Source organism: Mytilus trossulus, chromosome 11 (assembly GCF_036588685.1).
Source record: "Mytilus trossulus isolate FHL-02 chromosome 11, PNRI_Mtr1.1.1.hap1, whole genome shotgun sequence".
Lineage (NCBI taxonomy): Eukaryota > Metazoa > Mollusca > Bivalvia > Mytilida > Mytilidae > Mytilus > Mytilus trossulus.
This window is the reverse complement of record NC_086383.1, coordinates 41,699,411-41,724,326: the sequence shown is the minus strand read 5'-3', so window position 1 is coordinate 41,724,326 and position 24,916 is coordinate 41,699,411. Positions and strand designations below refer to the sequence as shown.

The 24,916-nt window shown below is 33.5% G+C and overlaps 1 protein-coding gene across 1 annotated transcript; it reads left to right on the top strand.

The window, feature by feature from the left end:
• Window positions 1-2,112: 2,112 nt before the first annotated feature.
• Window positions 2,113-4,172, top strand: LOC134691129 (cartilage acidic protein 1-like). Its single transcript, XM_063551401.1, has one exon. The coding sequence runs from the start codon at window positions 2,372-2,374 to the stop codon at window positions 3,950-3,952; it is 1,581 nt and encodes a 526-aa protein (XP_063407471.1). The 5' UTR covers window positions 2,113-2,371; the 3' UTR covers window positions 3,953-4,172.
• The last annotated feature ends 20,744 nt before the right edge of the window (window positions 4,173-24,916 follow it).

Here is a 24,916-nt window from a genome sequence, read left to right as displayed (position 1 = left end):
CTATAATACTAAAATTACGAGGTCCAATTTTTCAGCCGTCATCACGTAAAAACGACGATTCAAAGAATTCAACTTTATATATAACTAATATAGTACAAAGGTGTAGATTTAAAATTACACCACTCCAGGCCCTTTTGTTTTCCACTTTATTAATATTGCCAATAATTAAGAAGTTCCGGGTCGAGTCCGATACCGATACCAATAGTATATTCACCTGTTACCTATTACCTTATCTGTACGTTTCGCATCTGACAGGCGCACCACCAAACGGTGTATTCAGGGTTAATATGCTATATACACGGTTCATATAAATCACAGGGTTGACACTACTAAATTGTCAAATAGCAACCTATTGTAGTATTTTGATCAGTAAGACTTTCTAAGATAACAAGACTAAAAATGAGGAACAGTTTTCAATTTGTTAGTGGGCATACATGACGTAAAACAGCGAATCAAAGAATTCATCTTTATTTATAACTAATATAGGACAATGTTATTGATTAAAAAATACTCCATTCCAGGACCTTTTGTTTTCCAAATAATTAATATTACCAATAATTGATAAGTTCCAGTTCGACGGGTTCAAACAGAAAGATTTGAAAGCAGAGAAAAACTGTATCTTATAATCGGCATGACTTCATCAGATGACAATACTAATACTAAAATAAGGCTTGCGCATAATCTGTAATCTGTAATCTGTATAATAAATTCTGCCAGTCAAGGCACACCTCCAATTATAGCTGGAGTAACATCCACCTCCACGAATATATATTGAATTATCACACAAATAATAGTTCCATCCACCAGAATATTTAATATATACACAAAATGTCAATTTATACTATACTATATTTATAGTTATATATACCTTAATTCAGTCAAGGACCCGCGATATCACGGGTGTGTTCTAGTAAAGAATTATTTAAATGTGTTATGCTTTGGTGTTTTTGTTATGTGTAATGTTTGTTTTTTTGTGTAAACCTTTATCAATGTAACGCCATTGCCATCCTTGTTGAACAACTAGTATACTTATGAATGAACGAAACAAATACTTCTCAAATTCAAGAAATAGATGATAAAGTCTTGATTAGTGATGATGTAAACATTCTTTTGTTGTTTGCTTTTTTGCAACTTTGACAACTTCGAACGTGTACTTACAATGCACAAAATCAGGGTTGATGCTATTGTAACAGGAACTTCCGGAGCACCCGATTTAAGCCCAGGTTGCTGGTGCGGTCTTTACAATGTAGTGCTTTGTGGACTTGTTTTTTTCTAATTTTATTTGTCGTTGGAAAACAAATAATCAAACCAAAATGTTCTGTTTTAGTCTGTTTACCGGATTTGTTATCATATAAACAAAACGAAGGGTGCCACATGTGGAGCAGGATCTGCTTACCCTTCCGTAGCACCTGAGATCACCCCTAGTTTTTTGGTGGGGTTCGTGTTGTCTATTCGTTGTTGTGTCATGTGTACTATTGTTTGTCTGTTTGTCTTTTTTCTTTTTAGCCATGGCGTTGTCAGTTTGTTTTAGATTTATGAGTTTGAGTGTCCCTTTGGTATCTTTCGTCCCTCTCTTAGTAACGTTAACATACAGTCGTAAATATGATGAAACACATAGTTTTCTATATTAATAACATGAAATGTCTTGCACATGAATTATAAACTCCTCTCGAAATTTGCACTTAAAATTATTTTTACATGTATCCGTTGCATTTTATTCTTATTTTCATATTTGTTTAGTCTATTTTTTATTATTATAAATAGTTTAATGAAATAGAAGTTCCTCAATGTTGAATATATACAATTTTTTAGCACTTTTTACGTTTTCCAATATTTCCGTTGTAACTTAATTTTGTTAAAACAATAAATCAATATAACGTACTGATGGCAATGTTAGGGACACGTTATTTTCCAAACAAGCATGTAAAGACACGTGGAAATTTACTATGGCTGTTTCATAACACGTTACAAAACACCGTTTCATAACACAGTAATTATATGCCAAATAAATGACACAATGTAACATCATTAATATATCATGAATTAAGACATAATTAAAGATATTGATTGTTTGTTTCACGTCAAACAATAAAGAAAATGAATACTTTTATATAACAATTTGTTTACATTTTCCCCTATGAAAAGCTGATATCGATTGTAACTATGTAAGGGATGTAAATTGCAGCCTAAGGTCAAATGTAGTACAACCATTATAATGACCAACAGATGACACGTTTACTAAAGCTAGTATTCATTGTTGTATCACCGAAGATATTGAATATAAGCTCCTAAAACTGTTTTACTATCTAAAAAGGATAGTAAGTTATATAATTAACAGTTAGCGAAACTTTGGCAACACTACAGTTTTGGAATGTATCTGTTGTACATTACATTGCTGTGTCTAAGCATCAGGAGTCACGTGTGTTTAGAAAAGCCTATGTTTAAGTCAACCAAATGGTTGAAAGGACTAAACACTTCTCAACTAAACTATGGAGTCGCTGTTTCAGACGTCGACCATGACGGTACTTTTGAGTGGATTGTTGCTGGATATAATGGAAAGAACTTTGTTTTAAGTTATGACAATAACCGTAAACGATTGGTAGATTTGGCTCAAAAAGGAACAAAATTCGAATCATTGATGGACGTAAGGGGTCAGGCGATAGGTGTGGCCGCTTGTGATATCGATGGTGATGGGAAAGAGGAGATATATTTTCTAAACACAAATAATGCCTATGCTGGACGTGCATCTTACGGGGACAAGTTATTTAAATATAGAAATGCGGCATACGTTGACCTATTTTCCGATCAAGTGAACAGAAATTTGGACGCCAAACATTTTGCTGGACGCTCTGTGGCATGTATTGATAGATTCGGAAATGGTATATATTCATTTATTGTAGCAACATATTCGACAGGCGGCACAGGAAAGTTTGCTTTAATTGAAATGGATGCACAAAACAATCGAAACGATGTTTCAAGTGGATTCATTGCACTAAAAAATGCGGCAAGCGAGGCTGGAATCGACAAAGCAACGGGTGGTCGTGGAATTGCTGTTGGGCCAATTCTTGGAAATGGATATTCAGATATATTTTTCGACAACGAGGGCAATCCTTGGAGAGGCAACCCAGGGGGTAATTTTCTTTTTGAAAATAATGGCAGTGGCCAGTTCACTGATAGAGCAAACGAAACGGGTACGATTGATGAGAATGAAAATGGTAGAGGGATCGCACTTGCCGATTTCAATAACGATGGATTAATCGATATTACCTATGGAAACTGGGATGGCAATCATCGATTATTTTTACAACGCAAAAACAAAAAAGGCGAGATTAAATTTAGAAACGTAGCGACAAAAGCATTCCGGAATCCGACGCTTGTTCGAACAGTGATAGCTAAAGATTTTGACAATGATGGGAATTTAGAAGTGTTTTTCAATAATATTTGTGGCCGAAATAATAAACAACAACCTAACAAGCTTTTTACTGTTATTCCCATCAATGAAAAGAAAGTTTCTATAAAGAAGGTTCGTATTGGTAAAGCTAGAGAGCCAACCGGATGTGGAACGGGTGGCGCTGTGGCCGATATGAATGGTGACGGGAAACTTGATTTAATTCTCTCTCATGGGGAATCCAATGGGCAACCATTGACTGTATTCCAAGTCGGACCGGGTTCAGAAAATAATTGGATTCGTATACTTCCGGTCACTAGGTATGGTGCTCCTGCCAGAGGAACAAGAGTTACTGCGACTCTTTCTGACGGTAGAAAATTAACTCGGGTTATTGATGGCGGATCTGGTTACCTTTGTCAGATGGAACCAGTCGCCCATATTGGGTTAGGTAATAACAGTGTTATTTCCGTTGAGATTCAGTGGCCAGATAGGACGTTGGTAACAAAAACACTCACCAATTTAGATATGAATAAAACTCACAAGATTGCTGTAACTGGTAAATGATTTAATCGAAATTGAATGAATGAATGTTTAAACCATTCCAGATTTATACCACTCAAGTTAACATTATATATGAACGTTTCGGCAATACAATTAATTGGTCCCTTCAAATGGTGTGTGTATATTTCACTACATGTTAATAATGCATAAGGTCATGAATTTCTCCGGATGTGTATGACGTTTTTTATTTTATTCTATAGGATGTATAATGACTGATACTTTAGGCAGCCATTTGATTTTCGGGGGGGGGGGGGGGGGGGGGGGGGCTATGGTTTTTTTTTGGAAAAAAAAGTTTGTTTCCAGGTTTTGTTGAAAAATTAATTTGTATTGGACACTGAGAAAAAATAAATTGTTTGTTTCACCCTCAGCTGCCACTTTATGTAATGCTAACATTGAAAGAAAAAAAATGTTTTCAGTTTGTCGCGAAAAAAGAAGTTTGCACAGAAAAAAAAACATAGCCCCCCCCCCCCCCCCCTGAAAATCAAATGGTTGCTGCCTTAGTGATGAAAACATGATGTATGCGATAGTTAAAGTTAAAGTTGGCTATAAACTAGCTTTCAATAATTGAATTATATAAGTGCAATGTGTCTATTGGACTAAAGTGGACTTTTGTTTGTGCTTCTTACTGACCTATTGAGTTCAGCTGTTTGCCACTAATATTTAGTGTGTTCTTGTGTTGTGCAGTTAAACCATTATTCCAGGATAAGGGCGGATCGAGGACCCCAAAAAGTTTTATTCTACACATTATTTATGTGCCTGTCGCAAATCAGGAGTCTGTAATTCAGTGGTGCCATATGTGTAGGTTTTTTTTTGTTGTCATATGAGTTTTTTTCTTTTAGCGATTGTATTTTTTATAGGTTAGTCACTTATTATTTTTGTTTCAATCATTTCACATCAGTCATGTCGGGACTTTTTACCGTGGACTAGTACTAACATGTTTTTTTTTTATTTTCATTGTTAAAAATCGTTACATTAAAGAGGGACGAAATACACAAGAGGGACAGTCAAACTCATAGATTGAAAACAAACTGACAACGCCATGGCCAAAAATAAAAAGACAAACAGACAAACAATAGTACAGAAGACCTAACATAGAAAACTAAAGACTTAGCAAAACGAACCCCACCAAAAACTCTGGGTGATCGCATGTGCTCCGGAAGGGTTGACAGATCCTTCTCCACATGCGGTACCCGTCATGTTGCTTATATTATTACAATTCCGGTAAATAGTCTTAATTCGGTATGTCCCATTCGCGAAATTGGAAGGGTATTGTAGTAACAACATAAGGAACCTGTCCGATATCATTTTTGAAACGGTTATTCCGTAACGGTCAACCAACTCGTGATAAAATCCGTAAAAATATACTTCTTACATCAACGTTATTTGAGCCCCGATGAATATACCACATCAAAAACCGAAAAAACGACGAACTGACAAGAAAAAGACTGCAATGCACTATATAGCTACATATATATGCAAAATGAAGACTACGCAGCATGTACCCAACCAAAAACAAATGCCACAATATTTGTATCCGCCGATCATTAATTCATGGAGAATGGTTCATATTTGTGTACATAAATGTGTACAAGTTCAGTAAAATTGGACGTCATACATGTACTAAACTCTACATCCTCTCGGTGATTTTTAGATGTTTACTATTTGCATCCATCTGATGAGTTAAGCCTTTTTCCACTGATTTTTATAGTGTGTTCTTATGTTGTACTGTTACATCACTCTCCCAGATTAGAGAAAGGATTGGGATCCCGCTAACATGTTTAACTTAGTCACATTCTGTGTGTATGTGCCTGTCCCAAGTCAGAAGCCTGTAATTCTGTGTTTGTCGTTTTTTGCATTGATGCGTTACATATTTGTTTTCCGTTCATTTTTGTACATAAATTAGACCGTTAGTTTTCTTGTCTGAATTGTTATATTCAGTTGTCTTTTCATGGCATTTTATAGCTGACTATGCGGAATGGGCTTTGCTCATTATTGAAGGCCGTACGGTGACCTATAGTTGTAAATGTCTTGTCTTTTGTGGATAGTTGTCTCATTGCGGTGTCGTCCTCGAATGTCAATATTTTATATGGTATCTATTCCTTGAATGCCAACAAAAATATTTCAATAGATGCTTATATAATAACAAGAGGTGTTTTATAAGTATTGAAGAGCATTTCTCTGTAACCACCAACCATTTTATAATTTGTTAATTTTTGTGTCATTTGGTCTCTTGTAGATAGTTTTCTCGTTGGCAATCATATCACATCTTCTTATTTATATCTAGAAAAAAAACCTATTAGTTAAATGAACTAAAATTTCAAAGTACATTTGCATATTAATCGTTATTGATTTCGAAGCTAATATATGATGATATCCCTAGACAGACGATTTCTCTATTATATCTCTTCTATATTAATTTATAATATACATAGTATTCGTGGACTTTGATATACTTTACCATAACCCCGTGTCTTTTAACGATATCTATATATTAAGTGTCACAATTCCGGTGACCTTAAAGAGGTCATACGGAACAAATACACCTGTATGAATCAATTGAATGACCCCAGGACTGCGTCAAGGTTACTGCCAAGGTAATGACCGATAGGACGAACACACTTAATACACCCTTTACCTAGATTGTGTCCTATAAATGTCTAGATATTGACCCGAATAAATATGAACTTGTGTTTTGGTTATTAAAATTATTTGCTAAAAAACTAAAATTTGACCCTTGTCTTCTTTTTTCTAAATTAAAGGTTAATAACAATATTGTATAAAATCAAAATATAATAATATGTATATTCATCATGCATTATACAGTTATAAAACTGATTTGAAAAATAAAGACGTTAATTAAGTCTTGTAAAATAGTATACACTAAATAGTATTATATAAAGTTTAATGGTTCTTTTTCTGATCATATGTACTTAGAGATCGTACATAATTTAGTTTTAGTCCTCCTCCTTTTTTCTAAAAACCGTTATTTTTCGAAATTAAAAGTAAACACAAAAGATGGATATTGGAAAAGAGGGTGAGGGCTTTAAAAAAGTTATCTTGTCCCCATAAACCTATGGGTTTTTTTTAATAAAAGTGTCTGCCTTAATTAGTGTCGGTCTGAATTAGTGCCTGTTCTCATTGGTTATGAACACGTGAAGTTTATATTAATGGTCTACGTGTGAGTATTCGGATACTGTATTGTTATGTTTTGTGTTCTGATATTAGAATCATAGCCATAAGGATAGAAAGTACATGTATTACAAGGATAGAGACATTATACAGACTTAAACAATAGGCTTCTTACTTATTAATATGTCATATCATAAAAGATATTTCCTACTTCCCGCTCAATCGTATCACGCGAGAAAAACATGTCGGTTCGATTTCTACTATAAAAATTATGATAAATTTTTGAAGAAGTTAGACAAAAATGTAATATACGTGATTCAGGAGGAAACACAAATGCTTTGAACCTAATCTCAAAAATGGATTTTGCGGGCGTCTTATATCATTAAAAAAAGAAAGAAATATCAGGGATAAAGGAAGCTTTTGGGGGAGCTTATTTATAGTTGCTCAACTAATTTTGTCCATAGAACGTACCTATAAACAAATGTAACTGTCATACAAGTGTGATTTACATAGCTATATAATCAGATGTAACCCACCATCTACGGAAAAACATATATACGAAGTAAGGAAATTTGCAGTTTTTTCCTGTTGATAAAGTCTAACGTTTGATAATGTTCGTTTTAATTGACTCCCCCCTTGGACTTAGTTACTTTTTGTCATACTTTTTATACATTTAAGTCATTTTAACAAGGAAGGTCAGTGACACTGTGTCATTGAAGAAAAAAATGTCCAACCTTGACTTTTATTCAGAACATAAGAACTGAATGAGGAAGTCGGATACTCTTGACAAATAACAATGTCTTTTCTAGGAGATATTGGAACTCGTATTTCAACGCGTAGAAAAAAAAAATTTTTTTTCAATATTTAATGGGTTTTTTAAAATAATAAACAACATGCGGAACAAACAATTATGAAATATTTATTATACATAATTTAATAGCCTTGAGTTGCGAGACATCTTTGTGGTATTCAGATAGCCTTGAAATGTCCGGTATATTGTTGTGAAAAACCACAACCAAGGACTTACGAAGTACAAACTATAAACAAATAATATTGATAAAAAAAAAAAATATATTTACATGTACAACAGTCTTCTATAAAAGAAAATTAAAACTATTTTATTTTGCAATTTCTGAGGAAAACAGACGATCTGTGCATACCTTCAAGATGAAGCGGGAATTATAATGTCATTTCATTCAAATGTTATCACCAACTTAATACTTTTTTACAATTAATTGTCTATCATTTATTTGTGATGCACGTGTGAGGTCAAAGTTATTGTAAATTGACCAAGCAACCTCGAGGTAAAAGGTCAAGGTTATGTGTGGGACATTACAGAAGAAGCTCATATCGTCATGTGCACGGTAATAACATTGACTCATCCCTTGCAATCAAATCTATGTTAACATAGTTCCTACACAAAGTTAATGAGGAAATAATACTTTGACACAAACAAAAATTTTTCCTTGGGGTCATACAAAAACAAATAATTTTTTCTCCAAAAACTGTAAACAAACCTCAAAGCCCCCCCCCCCCAAAAAAAAATAAAAATAAATCAACTATCTAATGATATGCAATTCCTATTTAAGTGATAAATTCTCAGGTTGTGGCAGTAACCTTTGCTAAATGGAGTGTCCGTTTGGCAATGCCAGTTGACATAAAACAAGCGGCGAATCTGATCAAAAAGGGGGTATAAATTTCTAAGCCTCGTGTAGATCAATTTTCACCCTCTCAGGCCTCTCTGCACTTTGAATGCAGTATACTCTTTGCAATGTTTCACTGAGAGGTCTGTAGATGGGCTACTGTAAGGCCATATTGCTTTCTTTATCTTACATTTCCTCATTTCAAGTGTCCGTCCAATTTTCCACCATTTGTTCCGATCCTTGCACAACCTCCATAATGTATTTTCAAAATATTTTCTCGTCCTGAATTTGCATGAAATAATCGTCAAATGACGTTAAACAAGCAACAATCAATCGATCATTATATTTTTCAACAACAATTTATACGCTCTATCGAGTTTTTTGGGTGTTTTTTTTTGGCTTCTTTGATATCATGTCTTCTTGGAGATAGCTTCTTCTCTTTCTCTTTCTTTATACTATATTACAATGAATCTTCTGTCTGCTTTCTTTTTTTAATCTTTATTAAGAATTCTCAATTCCATATTTTATGTTGTGTTCTGAAAGAGAATCAACAAAACTGAAAGAAAAAAGGGAATTTTTAAAAATATATAATATTGCAAGTAAATAAAGATGCACCAATAAAATACGATAATATTTGATTGTAGAATACAATTAATGTGTGAATATATAAATTTGTTCTTCTGTTTAGTCGCAAAAAAAATCATGAACCGAAAATAACGTAACTCTCTCTTGAACAAAACAACAGCAGTTTTCTCAAATATTTCTTGATTGTTTAAGGTGGTACCCAACACTTGCACTAAAATTAATTTGGCTAGTTTATTTTTCATAAATTTTTGTCAAAGTAAAAATTCAAAAATTTTGAACCAACCGTTTTGTCAGAAAAATTACACTGGTTATATAGCAGTTTGCTTTGACAAACACCAATTTTGATCATTGGGAAGCTTAATATTCCTTTTACAACACAACGTAATTAAAACGTTTAGCTGACTTTATAGAGTTATCTCCCTGTAGTGTTAGGTACTACCTAAAGTGCCTTTGCATTCGTATTTGTCGACGTATTCGCATCATTACGCCGTTTATTCGTGTCTGAAATCTACTATCATACTAGGTTATTAAACTTATCTTTTGATTTATATCAACATTGACACTTAAGTCCAAAAAAAAGTTTTATATATAACCAGACTTTCCAAAAATTGTTTAAAGAGATTAGCGCGTGAAAACTTTGAAAAAGGTTTACTGAATATAAGAAGATGTGGTATTAGTGCAAATGAGACAACTCTCCATCCAAGTCACAATTTATAAAAGTAAACCATTATAGGTCAAAGTACGGTCTTCGACACGGAGCATGACACATTTTTAGAACATTAACTCTGTTAGTGTTTTTTTTTCTGTTTAAGTTACCTGGAGTGATTGGCCATTATCAGTGTCTCTTTTGTTTGTGTGCTCGAGAAGTATAAATAAGTGTTTTTTCTCTGTATTTAATGCATGGCAAGCATATTTCCCAATTTTTATACGGAAACGTCTATTGAAATAGTACACTATTACAATGTCCGTGATTGAAACCTTTTTTTAGACACATATATATAGGATAATGCTATACAAGAAGGTCTGGAAGGGTTATGTAAGGGTCTCTATTACTGCATTGTTTTGCCTATCGTAATTCTTAATTTATTGTTTTGCTTATCGTAATTCTTAATTTATTGTTTTGCCTATCGTAATTCTTAATTTATTGTTTTGCCTATCGTAATTCTTAATTTATTGTTTTGCTTATCGTAATTCTTAATTTATTGTTTTGCCTATCGTAATTCTTAATTTATTGTTTTGCCTATCGTAATTCTTAATTAAGTTATTGTTTTGCCTATCGTAATTCTCAATTTATTGTTTTGCCTATCGTAATTCTCAATTCATTGTTTTGCCTATCGTAATTCTCAATTCATTGTTTTGCCTATCGTAATTCTCAATTCATTGGTTTGGCTATCGTTCTTTTATCTTTATTTTTTGCCTTTTTCTCTTTAATTTGGTCCATTATTCTTTATTCTGTGATCCACAATCAAACCCTCATACAAGAGAAAAAGTATCAAAATGCGTCTTAGAAACCTATATAACTGAATACAAGTATTATTCGTTTAGCGATTCTTCAGACTAAAGATGACTATTTCATTAAAATTAATAAGAATTTATTTTTACTAAGACTGCTTATGCAGCAGCGAGACAACTATCAGTCAAAGATATAAACAGTAGCATGTAATCGTACAGTTTTTATTAACAACATTAAAAACGAAAACTATAAAAGAGAGGATGGATTGGCGGTCCCTGATTCCCACATCCGTATCAATAATGTTCACCTCCTTCCCCTAATTTCACTTCCCTCTGCATACTCCCACTTTGCTCTCGGACGAATAATGGTCACCTCCCCTGCATACTTCTCTATTTTTACACCTCCCCCTTTCTTACACCAGTATCCGTCGGCGGTACCCTAACTCCCACTCCCCTCCCCATCGAAACATCTTTCAGTCCTTCATTCCCATGTTCGTTTACCCCCCTTCCATCCACTTATAAAAAGCAACAGGTCGATGACAGAGTGTTAAACAATAATTATAGATAACCAACAGCCTGCTCAGTGGCGTATCCAGTTGCAACCCCCCTTTTTTTTTTGGCAATCAGTGTATTTGAATAAGGACATATTGTTTGAATCCCCTTTATTGGATAAGGTACCCACTTTTAAAAATGGATCCGCTCCTGAGCTTAATACTTACCAATAATTAAAAAAACCCATCTTTGCAGACAGCAACAAGTGATAAATTGCATTATATTAATACAACAAGCTTTGATATAGAACAGAAAAAAACCGTGATGGGATAAAACTTGTTTCTGAGCACCTTATACGCATTGATCTCAAGTCTGAAGGTTTAATTATGAAAACGAAAAAGGTGGTGTCTTGTTCGTGACGAATACGCAACTGTCCGGTAGGTAAGAAGGACATTTAACCATAAGATCGTGTAAAGGTAAACGTCCAAAAATAAAGGAGGGAGGTTATCTGACTAAGGGGATTGTCATGTCCTCTATTTAAATCTGTATATCGTCCTCTTTTTCCAGACCAGTCTTTTTATTCAATGCAGTTATCCCGTGTTTAATCTTCTTTGCAAATCCTAAGATATTTGTTCTCGTCCTATATATGCATTGAACAACGGTCAATCACCAAATACCTACAAAATACCAGAAAATAACATGAAAGCATCAATTTTCTCTACTATAAAGCGATCAATTCATTATAATTAATTAAAATTAAAACTAAAAGACCGTAATGAAATAATGTCAATTAGATACATGTATAGATAGTTTGAAATAATCCGATATCTCAAAAAGTGTATAAAACTAAAGAGGACGACCATTTGATGAAGTTTTCCTGACTTTAAATCCTTGATATATTCGCATATTCTTGCTATTTCTGTTGCTGAATTCTCCTTTTTATCCTTTCCTGTGCAGAGTATACTGTATTTTCTTGTTAGGCACAGTTATTCATTTTCAGCCCTCCCCCCCCCCCCCCCCCCAACAAAAAAAAAAGAATTGTCGTCCGCTAAGCTGAAAGTTCAACAAAATTAGTTCGTACTCACCTGACTATATTTCTATTAATATGGTGTCCTTGGCTATGTTTACTATCGTGTGTATATATTTCTGTCTCTGTTCTAAGACACAATCAATTACAAAGAACCCGTTCACTCCAGGTAAAACAAAAATACTGATATGGTAAATATGAGAAATGAGACTCATTCAATAAGATCTTAAAATTTTACTAAGGAAGTCGAAAAATAAATATTATAAATATTTTAAAATTATTGTAAAGAATCCGAAGCGTTTTCTGTAACTTCCTTTATCAGACAGACACAAGTCCAAATTTTGGAACATTAAAGATAGTATTCTTAATAAGCTTTATTTTAAATGTATAAAGCACAGGGGCGGATCAAGCTATTTTTAAAAGGGGGTTCCAACCCCGAATAAAGGAGAGTCTAACCATATATATCTCAAATCATTTTACTAGTTAGCTTTCAACCTCTAATGTGTACCTTTTAGTATCCTCTGACAAAGAACAAAGAGGCTCCTCTCTGTATCAACATCAATTATTTTTGTCGTTTCATAAGCTGATATATCTTTCTTTGATGATTCTTTTGCATAAATCCCAATACAACATCCCTTGAAAAAGCATATTGTCGTGGTACTTTATGCTTTCAAATCTTTGAGCTGTGCACCCCCTCCCCCTCCCCGTTTTTATAGTCCGCAACTGAAGCATACGTTATACGTTTAGCCAAATCAAAAGGAGGGGACAAAGTCATATTCTTTAAAAACCGCAAAATTACCCCCCCCTTTTTTAACCGATCATTGAATTGTATGAACTCGGGGATGTTTATAGTTCGAAAGACATATACATTTTAGATAGTATGGCCACTTTTGGTTGTTTGAGATTATATTTTGACTGAATACAGAGCCTGGGTCGTGTTGACGTTATTTTGTTCTTAAGTTCCTGTACATCATATTAATGTTGCAAAGTTCCTTTTGTATCAAGATCAGGAATACCCTGTTTAACTATATGCTTAATATTGGCATGTTTTAATATTTTCGTAACAAACAGGAGTTATTCAAAAATTAAATTAAAAGCAATCAACATTTTGGCATTGAAATTACCATGAGCAACATGACGGGTGATATGGAGCTGATCTGCTAATCCTCCTTCAAAAACAGGAATCAGTCCTTTTATTGAGGCTTTTATTGATATATCCTTCGTTTTCTAGATAATTTGAAAGCTTTATTTTAAATGTATTAAGCACAGGGGCAGATCAAGCTATTTTTAAAAAAGGGGTTCCAACCCCGAATGAAGGGGTTGGGGGGGGGGGGGGGGGGGGTAGGGTCTAACCATATATATCTCAAATCATTTTACTAGTCAGCTTTCAACCTTTTAATGTTTACCTATTAGTTACCCCTGACAAAGGACAAAGAGGCTCCTCTGTATCAACATCAGTTATTTTGTCGTTTCATAAGCTGACACATCAATTCTTTGGTGAATCTTTTGCATAAATCCAAGTACAGCATCCCTTGAAAAAGCATGATGTTGTGGTACTTTATGCTTTGAAATCTTTGAGCTGTGATGTGTCATTAGTCTTTTGGAATCTTCTTACTCTTTATCTATCAACAAGAATTAATGTAAATGATACTAGAAACAAAATCTACATGTCAGCAAATGCTTACTTATAAAAAAAAATGTTGTGGTATGATTGCCAATAAGACAACTCTCCACAAGAGACCAAAATGAAACAGAAATTAACGACTATAGCTCACTGTATTGCCTTCAACAATGAGCATAGCCCATAGAGTATTGTCAGCTATAACAGGCCCCGTACTGAGAACTGTAAAACAATTTAAACGAGAAAACGGCCTAATTTATGTACAAAAAAATGAACGACAACTACTGAATTACAGGTTCCTGGCTTGGGACAGGCACATACAATTACAACTGAACTTATTTAATTAAAATCCAGTTGTTGGCATGACAAGGGTTATGTTCTTTTCATATATGTTATGATGGTATGATACTAAACCCCTAACAGGAAGGATTGTGCCTTATATTCATATGATGAAGACATAATCTTTCAACCAGTTTAATTGAAGTCTGGAGCTGGCATGTCAGTTCACTGCTAGTATTCTGTTATTTATGTTTTATTGTCATTTTGGTTATTTTCTTGGTTACATCTTCTGACATCAGACTCGGAATTCTCTTGAACTGCATTTAAATGTGCGTATTTTTATGTATTTACTTTCTACATTGGCTAGAGGTACAGGGGAAGGGTTGAGATCTCATAAACATGTTTAACACTATTTTTGCGCCTGTCAAGCGTCAGAAGCCTCTGGCCCTTGTTAGTCTTGTATCCTCTTTAATTTTAGTTTCTTGTGTACAATATTGAGTTTAGTATGGCGTTCATTATCTCTGAACTAGTATATATATATTTGTTTAGGGGCCAGCTGAAGGACGCCTCCGGGTGTGGGAATTTTTTGCTCCATTGAAGACCTGTTGGTGACCATCTGCTATGGTCGGGTTGTTGTCTCTTTGACACATTCCCCATTTCCATTCTCAATTCCATAATGTTGCGAAGTTAAACATGTAAGCGGGATCCCAACCTTTCCCCTAACCTGGGACAGTATTGTAACAGTACAACATAAAAATGAACTACTTAGTAAACAAACCAGTTGAAAAAGGCGTAACTCATCAGATGGATACACATATAAATAATCTAACAAAACACGTTCGTGGCCGTGGCCGGGTACTTGTATATCCCAACAACAAAAAGACAGAAAGTACAGATCTGAATGTAGTACTCGTAGTTACTGACAGCTAATCCAAAGCCACTAACAACTAATAGAAAAAAAACATGCATCTAAGACTAAATTATCAATCAGTACACATCCAACATCCAAGAGATTTAGTTTAAAGACGTCATAAAGAGACAGAGAAAAACATGACCTTGTGTAATGCCAAGATACAGGTATCGACAGATTGTAGATCCATGAACGCTTGCACCTCGATGTTAGACACGGACAATGATACATCTAAACATTGTTTGTATGTGTTATTGTTTGCAATTGCAATGTGATGATTAAATAACCACAAAAAAATGTAATTGGCAAATAAAATTTCTCATTATAATTGAAATGAACGAGTCTGGATCATTATTTGTTAGCTTTAAATTACATAAACTTCTATCTAAAGTTAAGGTTGAAACAAAGAATCAAAGTGTCCAGTCAGATAATGCTTCGAATTTGTCACATATCTAAACTATTGGATTAAGGACATGAACTCTTCTTCAAAACAAGCATCTTGATGACGGGTGATAGAAATGCTATGCCGGATAAAGCAAATTAGTTGAAGTATAACTGGAACCTGTTGTTCGGTGGTTGTCGTTTGTTGATTTGGATCCTAAATGTTTCTCGTTTATCGGTTTTGCACATAGATTAGAGTTGGTTTTCCTCTTTTCACTGGTTTACACTAGCGTCTAGTTATTTTTGAGACCTTTTGATATAGCTAGATGTTCAGTGTGAGCCAAGGCTCCTTGCTGAATGCCGTACTTTAACCTTTTTAATGTTAACTTTTACAAATAAAGACTTAGATGGAGACAGTGGCGGATCAAAGGGGTCTTGGGGTTGGAACCCCCTTCTTTGACAAGATGAACGATTTAGTCCTGTTCTAAAATTGATTATAATTTCTGTTAAAATGTCCTCTAGTAGTTCAAATGTTTTCACTAAAATGTCCTGCGCCCCTTTACTTATCGCAAGACATATTAATGTACACGTGAGTAATTCGTTGTCTTATGCATGTTATGGGTTTTCTTTTTTAGGGTAGATGATTCATCCAAACCACCAATGTAAGTGGAAAAGTACAGTATAAACTAGAATCAACCTGTGTTTTGATCAACTGGATTCAACCTGTATTTACATTTAACGCGTCAATGAACACATGTGTTGTGAGTCAGCCTAGAACTAGACTGGTTACCGATATCAATATTTAGTACGTTACACAATTTATAACAATCAGCTTATACCTGCAACTTAGAACCGGGAACCAGGATAGCCTAGAACCAGCGAGAGTACCAGGTTGTTAACCTTGTGACACACATATTGCAATCGTACACACAAAAATATGTCAAAAGAAACAATAAATGTATACACATTTTTTTTTCAATATCTTAACACCCTGTGGGATGTAAATACATTTTTATTTTAAAATATAGATACAGATGGCTGTACACTTTCTAATTTCCAATATCTTACTTGAAACTTTTAATTACCAGAGTTTACAGAAAATTGAAAATAAATAAACATAACATACTGACATATTACATAGGTCCAAGTTTTAACAAACTGACATAATACATACTATAGGTACCAGTATAAACAAAAAACATATTAAAAAGGTGCCAGCATAAACAAGTAAACATACCACCTTGGTACCAGAAAAAAAACCTGATATAATGCAACGGTCGCAATATAAACAAGCTGACATATTGTATAGAGCGTAGTATAAACAAAAAGACATATTGTATAGGTTCGAGTATAAAAAAACTGACATATTACATAGGTTCCAGTATAAACAAACTGATATATTGCGTAGGTCGGAGTATAAAGAAACTGATATATTGCATAGGTCGCAGTATAAACAAACTGATTTATTGTATAGGTCGTAGTACAAACAAACTGACATATTGCATAGGTCGTAGAACAAACAAACTGAAAAATTGTAAATATCCTAGTATAAAGAAACTGATATATTGTATAGGTCATCGTATAAACAAACTGACATATTGTATAGGTCATAGTATAAACAAACTGACATATTACAAAGGTATCAGTATAAACAAACGGACATATTAGAAAGGTAGCAGTATAAACAAACTGAAATATTGCATATATATGTCGTAGTATAAACAAACTGATATATTGGATAAGTTGAATTACAATCAAATTGTCATATTGCATAGGTCCCAGGATACTGAACTGATACATGCATAGTTTCCAGTATAAACAAACTGGAATATTGCAAATATATGTCGCAGTCTGAACAAACTGATATATTGCATAGGTTGCATTACAATCAAATTGTCATACTGTATAGGTCCCAATATACCGAACTGATACATGCATAGGTCCCAGTATAAACACACTGATATATTATATAGGTCGCAGTAACAAAATTTTATATTGCAAAGGTCGATGTTAAAACAAACTGGCATATTGCATGAGTCGCAGAATAAACAAACTCATATATTGCATAGGTCCCAGTATAAAAAATGACAAATTGCATATAGATCGAAGTATAAAGAAACTGACATTGTATATGTCGCAGAATAAACAAACTTACACATTGCATATGTCTATGTACACACAAACTGACATATTGTATAGGTCGCAGTTTAAACACACTGACATATTGTATAGGTCCTAGTATAAACCCACTGACAAATTGCATAGGTCCTAGTATAAACAAGCTGACATATTGTATAGAGCGTAGTATAAACAAACTGACATATTGTATAGGACCTAGTATAAACAAACTGATATATTGCATAGGTCGTAGTACAAACAAACTGACATATATTTTTGTATTATATTGCTATAAATGTTAAATGGAGAAGACTTCATAAGTCTGTTTGACTTGTGTCTTGTCCAATTTGTACTTTAACAAATAAAATATGTTTAAACTAAAAACTGACATATTGTATTATTCGAGGTTCTAGTATAAACAAACTTACATATTGTATTGGTCCTAGTATAAACAAACTGACGTATTTTATAGGTTCTAGTATAAACAAACTGATATATTGTATTGGTCCTAGTATAAACAAACTGACGTATTGTATAGGTTCTAGTATAAACAAACTGACATATTGTATTGGTCCTAGTATAAACAAACTGACGTATTGAATAGGTTCTTGTATAAACAAACTGACATATTGTATAGAGTGTAGTATAAACAAACTGACATATTGCATAGGTCGTACTACAAACAAACTGATATATTGTATAGGTCCTAGTATAAACAAACTGACATATTGTATAGAGCGTAGTATAAACAAACTGACATATTGCATAGGTCGTACTACAAACAAACTGATATATTGTATAGGTCCTAGTAAAAAAACTGACTATTGCATAGGTCGTACTACAAACAAACTGATATATATAGTTCCTAGCATAAACAAACTGACATATTGCATAGAGTGTAGTATAAACAAACTGACATATTGCATAAGTCTACAAACACACTGATATATTGTATAGGTCCTAGTATAAACAAACTGACATATTGTATAGAGCGTAGTATAAAGCAACTGACATATTGCATAGGTCGTACTAAAAACAAACTGATATATTGTATAGGTCCTAGTAAAAACAAACTGACATGCTACATAGGTCGTACTACAAACAAACTGATATATATATAGGTCCTAGCATAAACAAACTGACATATTACATAGCTGGTAATACAAACAAACTGATAAATTGTATAGGCTCTAGTATAAACAAACTGACATATTGCATAGTTCGTAGTACAAACAAACTGTGGATAGTTGTTTCATTGGAAATCATACCACATCTTCTTTTATATATGATATATTGTATAGGTCCTAGTATAAACAAACTGACATATTGTATAGGTCGTACTACAAACAAACTGACATATTGCATAGTTTGTAGTACAAAAAAACTGTGGATAGTTGTCTCACTGGCAATCATACCACATCTTCTCTTTTATATGATATATTGTATAGGTCCTAGTATTAACAAACTGACATATTGCATAGGTCGTAGTACAAATATAGTGATATATTGTATAGGCCCTAGTATAAACAAGCTGACAAATTGTATAGGTCGTAGTACAAACAAACTGTGGATAGTTGTCTCATTGGAATCATACCACACCTTCTTTTATATATGATATATTGTATAGGTCCTAGTATAAACAAACTAAAATATTGCATAGGTCCTGGTACAAATAAATTGATATACTGTATAGGTCCGAGTATAAACAAACTGACATATTGCATAGGTCGTACTACAAACAAACTGATATATTGTATAGGCTCTAATATAAACAAACTGACATATTGCATAGGTCATAGTACAAACAAACTGTGGATAGTTGTCACATTGGAAATCATATCACATTTTCTTTTTTATATGATATATTGTGTAGGTCCTAGTATACACAGACTGACATATTGCATAGGTCCTAGTACAAACAAACTGACATAAAGTCCTAGTATAAACAAACTGACATATTGCATAGGTCATAGTACAAACAAACTGTGGATAGTTGTCTCATTGGAAATCATATCACATCTTCTTTTTTATATGATATATTGTGTAGGTCCCAGTATAATCAAACTGACATATTGCATAGGTCGTAGTACAAATAAACTGATATAGTGAATAGGTCCTAGTATAAATAAACTGACATATTGCATAGGTCGTAGTACAAACAAACTGACATAAAGTCCCGGTATAAACAAACTGACATAGTGCATAGGTCGTAGTATAAATTAACTGATATAGTGCATAGGTCGTAGTACAAACAAACTGACATATTGCATAGGTCGTAGTACAAACAAACTGACATAAAGTCCCGGAATAAACAAACTGATATATTATATAGGTCGTAGTATAAATAAACTGATATAGTGTATAGGTCCTAGTATAAACAAACTGACATACTACATAGGTCGTAGTACAAACAAACTGACATAAAGTCCCAGTATAAACAAACTGACATATTGCATAGGTCGAAGTATAACAAAACTTATATATTGCAAAGGTCGATGTAAAAACAAACTGGCATATTGAAAAGTCGCAGTATAAAAAAACTGACATATTGCATAGGTCGGCAAAAAATAAACTCACATAATGCATAGGTCCCAGTATAAAAAATGACATATTGCATATAGATCGAAGTATAAAGAAACTGACATTGTATTGGTCGTAGTATAAACAAACTTACACATTGCATAGGTCTATGTACAAACAAACTGACATATTCCATAGGTCCTAGTATAAACAAACTGACATATTGCATAGGTCAAAGTATAAACAAACTGGCATATTGCATAGGTCCGAGTATAAGAAACATAGAAGACCGTACATTGACCTATAATGGTTTACTTTTATAAATTGTTGTTTGGATGGAGAGTTGTTTCATTAGCACTCACACCACATCTTCATATATCTATGACATATTGTATAGGTCATAGTTTAAATAAACTGACATATTGCATAGGTCGCATTGTAAACAATTTGGCATATCGACTTGTGTATGAACTGAAATTTGTTTTTGAATTGTGTCAAAGTATTTGTTCTTTATAACGGGTGTCCATTTGAAAACATCGTTATAGACAATTTCAGATAAACATCCATCATGAAATTCGAAAATCATATCATAGATATAGGAAGGTGTGAGTGCCAATGTCTTGTATGAGACAACTCTCCATCCAAATAACAATTTAAAAAAGTAAACCATGTATTTCGTGAAAAAAAAATATAAGTTCCATTGTATTGCCAAACATGATATTGGCAAAACATATAGTATTTGAATACAAAATATCAGATCAAGGATATAACGGTTTAAATTATTTCTTGACAATTATAGGTTTTTTTATGTACAAGTCGTACTATGTGTCAGAGCAAAATTTGAAATTTTTAAACCTATGTATGCTATGTTTATAAAGGAACTACGAATGTGTATGAATGAGAACAAAACAGTATCTCAAAATGTATTTTTCATAAAGTTAAAAAGATTGATATAATTGATGGAAAAAAAATAATGTTTATATTTTATTATATTCTGTGTATTTTCCTGGATACTCAGAAAGTATTTCACAGCACAGGCACTTGTCTCAAAAAAAATATTTCCTATATACCTTAATATAACACAAGGTACTTAACTAAATTTTTGAATAATGACACCCAGTCCCAAATTCCCGTTATTTTTTTTATTTCTCGGTTGTCAAACCTACTTAAACTTAATATGCCGTAAATCTAAATTGATTTATCTACACAATGGTATATGACACGACTATCATTGTTGTCGGGATCATAAGTAGCAGGCCTCAGAAGTCGGTCAACGGGATGTTTTTTTGCATTCGTCTATTTTTTTGGCAACACCCAGTCCGCATGTAATTTTTTACTGGTTTCTCATTGGTCAATCGTCTGGCTAAAAATAAATGTGGGAAATTTTGGTCAATTTATAACTCTACATTAGTGTCGTTGAGTACACGTGTGTTTCAAAACAAACTTATTTGGGTTTGTTTCACATAATCTGTAAAGAATTTACAATAAGGGTAATAATTCATAGTCAGAGGGAAGCTAACAGTTTTTATTTTAATAATTTTTTATAATAATTCAATCACTGCGGGCTGGGTGTTGCCAAAAAATTAGACGAATGCAAAAAACATCCCGTTGACCGACTTCTGAGGCCTGCTACTTATGATCCCGACAACAATGATAGTCGTGTCATATACCATTGTGTAGATAAATCAATTTAGATTTACGGCATATTAAGTTTAAGTAGGTTTGACAACCGAGAAATAAAAAAAATAACGGGAATTTGGGACTGGGTGTCATTATTCAAAAATTTAGTTAAGTACCTTGTGTTATATTAAGGTATATAGGAAATATTTTTTTTGAGACAAGTGCCTGTGTTTCACAGGGATACTTTATTGAAGCTTGGACAATGAAGTAAAGTTGTAACAAGCAATTTGATGAATAAAGAATATTTATTTATTGTTAAAAAAAAAAAAGTTCCATTGTATGTCTTCTACACTGACATAGGATTAAGAGCACTGCATTAAGGACAATGACTATGAAGAAAGGATGGTATGAAAGACAAAAGAAAGAATTCGGGACGAAAGAAATAAATACAATACTTGTGTCCGCTCTTTAAAACTAGAGGCTCTAAAGAGCCTGTGTCGCTCACCTAGGTATATGCGAATTAAACAAAGGACGAAAAATGGTGAAAAATTGACTATAAAGGGCAATAACTCCTAAAGGGGTCAACTGACCATTTTGGTCATGTTGACTTATTTGTAAATCTTACTTTGCTGAACATTATTGCTGTTTACAGTTTATCTCCATCTATAATAATATTCAAGATAATAACCAAAAACAGTAAAATTTCCTAAAAATTACCAATTTAGGGGCAGCAACCCGTCTGATTCATTTGAAAATTTCAGGGCAGATAGATCTTGACCTGATAAACAATTTTACCCCATGTCAGAGTTGCTCTAAGTGCTTTGATTTTTGATTAATAAGCCAAAAACTGCATTTTACCCCTATGTTCTATTTTTAGCCATGGCGGCCATCTTGGATGGTTGACCGGGTAAAAAAACACAAACTTTAAACTAGATACATCAATGATGATTGTGGCCAAGTTTGGTTTAATTTGGCCAAGTAGTTTCAGAGAAGAAGATTTTTGTAAAAGATGATGGATATTTATGAAAAATGGTTTAAAATTGACTATAAGGGGCAATAACTCCTAAAGGGGTTAACTGACCATTTTGGCCATGTTGACTTATTTGTAAATCTTACTTTGCTGAACATCATTGCTGTTTACAGTTTATCTCCATCTAAAATAATATTCAAGATAATAACCAAAACAGTAAAATTTCCTTAAAATTACCAATTGAGGGGCAGCAACCCAACAATGGGTTGTCTGATTCATCTGAAAATTTCAGGGCAGATATATCTTGACCTGATAAACAATTTTACCCCTTGTCAGATTTGCTCTAAATGCTTTGGTTTTTGAGTTATAAGCCAAAAACTGCATTTTACCCCTATGTTCTATTGTTAGCCATGGGGGCCATCTTGGGTGGTTGGCGGGGTAAAAAAAAACACAAACTTTAAACTAGATACATCAATGATGATTGTGGCCAAGTTTGGTTTAATTTGGCCAAGTAGTTTCAGAGAAGAAGATTTTTGTAAAACGCCGGACGACGGACGACGGACGACGGACGCCAAGTGATGAGAAAAGCTCACTTGGCCCTTCGGGCCCGGTGAGCTAATAGAAGCTATATATCCTTTTATTTTTTTTCATTTATGCGTTTACAATATCAATATTAATTTGATATCTGCTAGCATCCATTTATTTTTCAATATACATCAAAGACTTTTTAAAGGACTTACTGTATATATTGTGTCATTAAGTTAAAACTTGGTGAAATTACTCATTATAGGCTATAGGTTTGAAATGATTTGGGTGTTGCCGGAGATGGATCTGCAGCTTAGAAATATAGAGGGATAATGATCCAGGGGAGGATCCATCCATTTTAAAAAGGGGGGTTCCCAACCCAGAGTAAAAGGGGTTTCAACTATATGCTCCCATTTAAATGCATTGATCGTCAAAAAAAGGGTGGTTCCAACCCCTTGACACTGATGATTTGTCTATGGTGTAAGTTTCAGAGAAGTATACAATAGATACATAAGAATGTGTGGTATGAGTGTCAATGAGACAACTATCCATCCAAATCACAATTTGTAAAGGTAAACCGTTATAGGTCATGCAATCCTGAAAAAAAATTGCCTGGTACTTCCTCAAAATAACTCGTGTGCGAAATCAAATAAAATATATATTAAAAGTACCACCCCCTTTTTTGTTGGAAATTTTTGGAGGCGTTATGCTTTTATGTCGGCGTTAGAAGTTTTTTAATCAAATTATTTTGTTCAAAATTTTACACTATATTTATGTGGAACATGGATTCAGAAATTTTTTTTGTCCTCTGCTTGAACAGAACATTTTTTTATTGTTGTGAAAAAAAACCCAGAACAAAGCAATAACTCCACTCTCCTTTTTGGAACTTAAATGGTTGTTCCCTAATCCTTTTGGTTTTTTTTTTTCGTAGATCAATTTACTAGTGTCAAGCTATCCAGCAATTCTCATCCTGCAATTCTCTTTATAAAAATCTATCCTGCAATTCGTCATCCTGCAATTGCGTTTGGTAAACTACTTGAGCGACAATTTTTTTTTCTTTAAAATCATAGTTTTTGACTTTTTTGTTCACTGCAAGATTTAGATAGAAAATAAATAAAGTTTTATATCCCATTAACACAATTTTAAATTAAGTTTGCAAATTTCTAACTCATATTTACGGTTTTGTAATTAGCATTTACCATAATATCATGATGACAATTCAATTATCTGTTAAGTTCAGGATGTGATGAACGCATGTTTAATCCACATTTGTGGTTTTCAAAACTCATATTACCGACCAAGAATAGAATTTTGATGTAAAATAAATTTGTCAAGATATACTAAACTAGTACCAACAACACAACTTCTTTTTAAAAAGGGTCACCTCACTTGTTCAAACCCATTGCCGCGGCAGTTCTTTATGGCTAGGGATTATACACTCTGCTCTAATAAATAGCTATTGGGTAGTACTACAATTAGGAGGCAAAGATTTTCTGAGGAAAGCATTCCTAAAAGACGAAAATTGCGTCCGAAATACGGAAATATGCCTTAATTCGATACAATACGCATTGGGGGCGCCCACTTTCCGACCCACTGTCGCGGTAATTCTATATGGCTAGGCATTATAACAGCTACTCTAATGGATAGCTATTGGACAGTACTACAACGTGAGGGTATAGAATTTTTGGGGTAAGT